This window comes from Heteronotia binoei, chromosome 16 (genome assembly GCF_032191835.1).
Source record: "Heteronotia binoei isolate CCM8104 ecotype False Entrance Well chromosome 16, APGP_CSIRO_Hbin_v1, whole genome shotgun sequence".
Classification (NCBI taxonomy): domain Eukaryota; kingdom Metazoa; phylum Chordata; class Lepidosauria; order Squamata; family Gekkonidae; genus Heteronotia; species Heteronotia binoei.
The window spans coordinates 64,225,110-64,231,109 of NC_083238.1; the positions used below are offsets into that span (position 1 = coordinate 64,225,110).

Consider the following 6,000-nt stretch of genomic DNA (forward strand, 5'->3'; position numbering starts at 1 on the left):
ATTCGGCCTAGAAGTTAGTCTGAAGAAGACAGAAGTTCTCCACCAGCCTGCACCCCAAGAAGATTATCACCCTCCCTACATCATTGTGGGTGAATCAGTTCTGAAGACAGTCCAGCAGTTCAGCTACCTGGGGTGCATCATCTCCTCAGATGCCAAGATCGACAAGGAGATTGACAACAGGCTGGCAAAGGCAAACCGTGCATTTGGCCGACTGCACAAAAGGGTGTGGAGCAACAAGCATCTGAAAAAAGGCACAAAGATCAATGTTTACAAAGCGGTTGTGATGACAACCCTCATCTACGGCTCCGAATCGTGGGTTTTATACCGTCATCACCTGCGACTCCTCGAGCGCTTTCATCAGTGCTGCCTTCGCACCATCCTCAACATCCACTGGAGTGACTTTGTTACCAACACTGAATTCCTCAAGCGGGCGGAGGTTACAAGCATCGAAGCACTGCTGCTGAAGACGCAGCTGCGCTGGGCAGGGCATATTTCTAGGATGGAAAACCACCGCCTTCCCAAGATTGCCCTGTATGGCGAACTCTCCACCAGCCATCGAAATAGAGGGGCACCAAAGAAGAGGTACAAGGACTCCTTGAAGAAATCCCTTGGCACCTGTCGCATCAATCATCACCAGTGGTCTGACCTAGCCTCAGATCGCAAAGCATGGAGGCACACCATCCACCAGGCTGTCTCTTCCTTTGAGAACGCACGCATAGCTGGTCTTGAGGACAAAAGGAGATTGAGGAAGAATCGCAGTGCTACAGCACCAACCCCAAATCAGACTTTTCCCTGCAGCCACTGTGGCTGGACCTGCCTGTCCCGCATTGGTCTTGTCAGCCACCAGCGAGCCTGCAGCAGACGTGGACTACTGCACCCTTCTTAAATCTTCGTTCGCGAAGCCAAGCCGAGAGAGAAACAGACTCATAGAACTGGACAGGACCTCCAGGGTCATCTAGTCCAACCCCCTGAACAAATACCTCCCCACTTATATACATCAGCTGTCAGGAAATCTGATCTGGACGTTCAACAACCCAGAGGACAGCTGGACCTGATTCAATTGCCCAGGCAGGGTGAGATGGGATTTTCTTGACCTTAGATAAGCCACAAGTGCAGCTACAACTATGTTCCCCCTCCCCTGTGTGCTTTAGGAGGCCTCCAACCGTCTCTGCTCCTTGCCTGTGTTCTTCCTTCTCGGCCTGCCTCAGTGTCCTCATTTAACATCACGGCATATTGATGGAACTCTTCGTCTGCGGCAGTGATGCTCCGTCTTCTGGTCCTGGGGGGGGGGGGGGGAAGGGAAGGGAAGGCTTCTAGTATCCTGGCCCCACTGATGGACCTCCAGATGGAACCTGTTTGGTGCAATGGTTAAGTGTGTGGACTCTTATCTGGGAGAACCGGGTTTGAATCCCCACTCCTCTACTTGCACCTGCTGGAATGGCCTTGGGTTAGCCATAGCTCTGGTTAAAATTACTTAAAAACAGCGGCATTGTTGAAGTATTCTGGAATTGGACTGAACTCTTTTAATTCTGAATTAAACAAAAAAGAGCACACCTAAATGTGGAAGAGTGACAGAAAATGGCCATTTGTTAATATGCAAGAGCATATTGTGGTCATTCTTGAGCCGACTGCCTGGTAAAAGAGCCAGTTTGGTGTAGTGGTTAAGTGTGCTGACTCTTATCTGGGAGAACCGGGTTTGATTCCTCACTCCTCCACTTGCACCTGCTGGCATGGCCTTGGGTCAGCCATAGCTCTGGCAGAGGTTGTCCTTGAAAGAGCAGCTGCTGTGAGAGCCCTCTCAGTCCCACCCACTTCACAGGGTGTCTGTTGTGGGGGGAGAGGATATGGGAGATTGTAAGCCGCTCTGAGTCTCTGATTCAGAGAGAAGGGCGGGGTATAAATCTGCAATTCTTCTTCTTCTTCTGTGTGACAGAGTGTTGGATTGGATGGGCCAGTGGCCTGCTCCAACGTGGCTTCTCTTATGTGCCACAGAGCGTTGGATTGGATGGGCCAGTGGCCTGCTCCAACACAGCATCTCTTGTGTGATACAGAGTGTTGGATTGGATGGGCCAGTGGCCTGCTCCAACATGGCTTCTCTTATGTGACACAGGGTGTTGGACTGGATGGCCATTGACCTGATCCAACAGGGCTTCTCTTATGTTCTTATGTGACAGAGTGCTGGATTGGATGGGCCCGTGGCCTGCTCCAACGTGGCTTCTCTTATGCTCTTATGTGACACACAGTGTTGGACTGGATGGGCCAGTGGCCTGCTCCAACATGGCTTCTCTTATGTTCTTATGTGACACACAGTGTTGGACTGGATGGGCCATTGGCCTGATCCAACAAGGTTTCTCTTATGTTCTTATGTGACACACAGTGTTGGATTGGATGGGCCAGTGGCCTGCTCCAACGTGGCTTCTCTTATGTGACACAGAGTATTGGATTGGATGGGCCAGTGGCCTGCTCCAACATGGCTTCTCTTATGTGACACAGAGTATTGGATTGGATGGGCCAGTGACCTGCTCCAACACGGCTTCTCTTATGTGATACAGAGTGTTGGACTGGATGGGCCAGTGGCCTGCTCCAACACGGCTTCTCTTATGTGACACAGAGTGCTGGATTGGATGGGCCAGTGCCTGCTCCAACACGGCTTCTCTTATGTGATACAGAGTGTTGGACTGGATGGGCCAGTGGCCTGCTCCAACGTGGCTTCTCTTATGTGATACAGAGTGTGGATTGGATGGGCCAGTGGCCTGCTCCAACGTGGCTTCTCTTATGTTCTTAAAGTCTCTTTGGAGGCAGGCCTCTGCTCACTTGCCCTGCCTTCCCAGGGGGCGAGTCCCCCCGACTGGCTCATTCCTCTTCCCCTAAGGATCCAGCTCTGCTACCCTGCCCTTCCATTTGCCCTTTGCCCCACCCTTCCAGGGCAATGCCTCCAAAAAGGCTTTCCTTCCTTCCCAGACCTCCTCCCAACAAGCCTCCAGATGTTCCACCTCATGCTCTTCTTCCTGGTCTCCTTCCCCTTTCCCCCACATGCCAGCTGGCTGCTCTGCTTTGCCTGCCACTGGTTGCTGCTGCCGACTCTGAGTTCTCTCACATCCTTGGGGCTCTAGCTTTAGGCACTCCACTCCTGCGGTGCTGACCTGGCTCACTCTTCCAGGTTGCTCATTGAGCTGTAACAGTTCACTGTCTCCAGCAGTGTGGGAAGCTCCATCGTTGACTCCATTCGTAGTACATGGGGGGTGGGGGGAGCCACCCCTGAACACTCTGGGAAACTCTCACTAGAACCCAGCCACTGAAAGTGGAACAGATACTATCATGGCTTAAGGCAGGGTCATAACAGTCCCATCTGAAGTAGAGATATACTCCATGCCCATTGACTTCAATGGAATTAGAAGAGTAATCCTGCTTATGCTACTGCAAATTGGAGTCCAGGTCATGTTTGCCTTAGGACAGCAACCATTCTCCATCCTCACATGCTTCCAAATCTGTAGTGAAGAAGCCCTCGGGGATCCCGAAGTTTTAACCACTGCTATAATAAAGACCTTTCTGTGTCAGAGGAAACGTCCAGCTTATTTAAACTTAATTGAAGTACAATTAGAATCCCAATATTAGGGATTTAAATCTCAGTATTTTTTCCATTATTCCATTAATATTGTCCTTCCTTTGCTTTCCTGCAGTGAGAGATTAGAATGTGCTGCCAACAGGGCTTTTCCTGAGCAGGAACGCAGAGTCAGGAGGTGTGGCCTAATATGCAAATGAGTTCCTGATGGGCTTTTTCTCCCCCCCAAACAAAACCCTTTCCATGCATCCTTCAGAAACAAAAATCCCAATTAAGCAATTTCCTTTTGCTAAGGAATGCCTGGCAGGAACTCTGTTCAGTCCTGTAAGAACAACAAGTGGTTGTTTCCTCAACAGAGAGGGGAAGTAGAGAGCTCTGGATGTTGCCACACTGCAGCTGCTGAGAGCAAAGAAACACAGTCAGGGCTCTTCAACACCCCGTCTCTTTAACAAAACATTGAGCAAGATGAACCCAAGGAGTCTGAGGTGCCACCTGCTGAGTCAAAGTCTGTTCCTGTGGCCCCTTTCAGAAGAGAAAGTACCCCAATGAAAAGAAAAGGAAAGGGGAAAAGGTCCCCTGTGCAAGCACCAGTCATTGCTTTCACGACGTTTTCACGGCAGACTTTTGACGGGGCGGTTTGGCCTTGCCTTCCGCAGTCATCTCCGCTTTCCCCCCAGCAAGCTGGGGACTCCTTTGACCGACCTCGGAAGGATGGAAGGCGGAGTCAACCTGGAGCCGGCTGCCTGAAAACCCAGCTTCTGGCGGGGAGGGAACGGAGTGCTGCAAATGCAAAGAGCCCCTCCCGCTATTCGCTGCGCGCCCCGCCTTCTCCTCTGCCCCTCCACAGCACACGGGCCGCTAATGGCAGCCGGCGGCATCTGCAGAATGCTACAAGCGCGGCTGTCGGGCCAGCGGGCCCTTCCCCCTCCGGCAGCCGCAGCCTTCTCGCTGAAGCCCTCCCGGCGCGGGGCGGGAGGAAGGGGCGGGGGGGCCTTGGAGGCCTGAGAAGCCCCCTCCCCTCCCCCCCTCCCCTCCCCCCCCCGCGGCCCCGCCCCCCGCCTCACCTGCCGGGCGATCTGGCTGAGGGCGTCGGCCTCGGCGGCGGGCCTCTCCCGGTTGGGCAGCCTTCTCCGCCCGGCGGCAGCGGCGACACAGGGCCCTGCGGGGAGCGGCGGCGTCTCCTCCTCCATGGCGGGCGGGGGGGAGAAGGGGGTCTCCCTCGCTCTCTCTCTCTGCCCCCTGCGAGCGGCTCTCCCGGGCGAGGGCTGGGCGGGGGAGGGAGGAGGCGCGGGGCGCATGCGCGGCCAGGAGGGGAGGAGCCCGCCCCGCCCACTTCGCCTCAGGCGGCGCAGGCGGGAGAGGAGAGGAGAGGAGGAGGGGCGGCTGCTCTGGCCGCCGTCGACGGGGTCTGCCCCACAGGCCTCAGAGCGGGCGGGAGGCCCAAGGAGAGGCGCATGGGCGGCTCTTCTCCCCGCCTTACTCCTTCCCTCCAGAGGCAGCGGGGTCTCTGCCCGCCCTCCATCACGCAGTCTCCTCACCTACCTCGCAGCGGTGTTGTGAGGATGGAATGCTGGAGGGGAGGGAACCGAGGCCCTGAGCAGCACCGCCGCTTCCCCTGAATGAACTTTCCTGGAGTTTTCCTCACAAACCACGTTCAGTTCCCCAAGAGAGAGGATGGAGGGCTTTCCCCACCTTTATGAAGGTTGTGGGCCTCCCCGTGTTTCCAAGAGAGAGTTTTCTTTCCCCTGCACACTTGGTGGCAGTTTCCAGGACTTTCCTGCAGTTTTCCTCACAAACCACGTTCAGTTCCCCAGGAGGGCACATGGAGGGCTTTCCCCCCTTTATGGAGGAAGTGGGCTGCCTTTTCTCTCCAAGAGAGAGTTTTCTTTCCCAGCTCCCTAGGAGGCAGTCTCCAGGATATTTCGGGTGTTTCCCTCAGAAGCCAGGTTCAGTTCCACAGGAGAGGGGATGGAGGGCTTTCCCCACCTTTATGAAGGTTGTGGGCCGCCCCGTGTTTAGAATAGAGAGTTTTCATTCCCCTGCACACTAGGAGGCCGTTTCCAGGACTTTCCTGGAGTTTTATTCACAAACCAGGTTTAGTTCCCCAGGAGAGCGGATAGAGGGCTTTCCTCCCCTTTACGGAGGAAGTGGGCTGCCCTGTCTCTCCAAGAGAGAGTTTTCTTTCCCAGCTCCCTAGGAGCTCACAAAACAGGTTCTGGTTTTCAAAACGGAGGTCCCCCCCCCCCTTTATGGAGGAAGTGGGCTGCCTTTTCTCTCCAAGAGAGAGTTTTCTTTCCCAGCTCCCTAGGAGGCAGTCCCCAGGACTTTCCTGGAGTTTTCCTCACAAACCACGTTCATTTCCCCAAGAGAGAGGATGGAGGGCTTTCCCCACCTTTATGAAGGTTGTGGGCCTCCCCGTGTTTCCAAGAGAGAGTTTT

The 6,000-nt window shown here is 54.5% G+C and overlaps 1 protein-coding gene across 1 annotated transcript in view; it reads right to left on the reverse strand.

Annotated features, from left to right (window-relative positions):
- The window catches only part of LRRFIP1 (LRR binding FLII interacting protein 1), a 104,029-nt gene extending 99,277 nt beyond the window's left edge, over nt 1-4,752 (reverse strand). The window contains exon 1 of the mRNA XM_060257070.1: nt 4,627-4,752. Coding sequence (XP_060113053.1) covers nt 4,627-4,752 — 126 coding nt within the window. The remainder of the gene's footprint in view (nt 1-4,626) is intronic.
- Between the last annotated feature and the right edge of the window lie 1,248 nt (nt 4,753-6,000).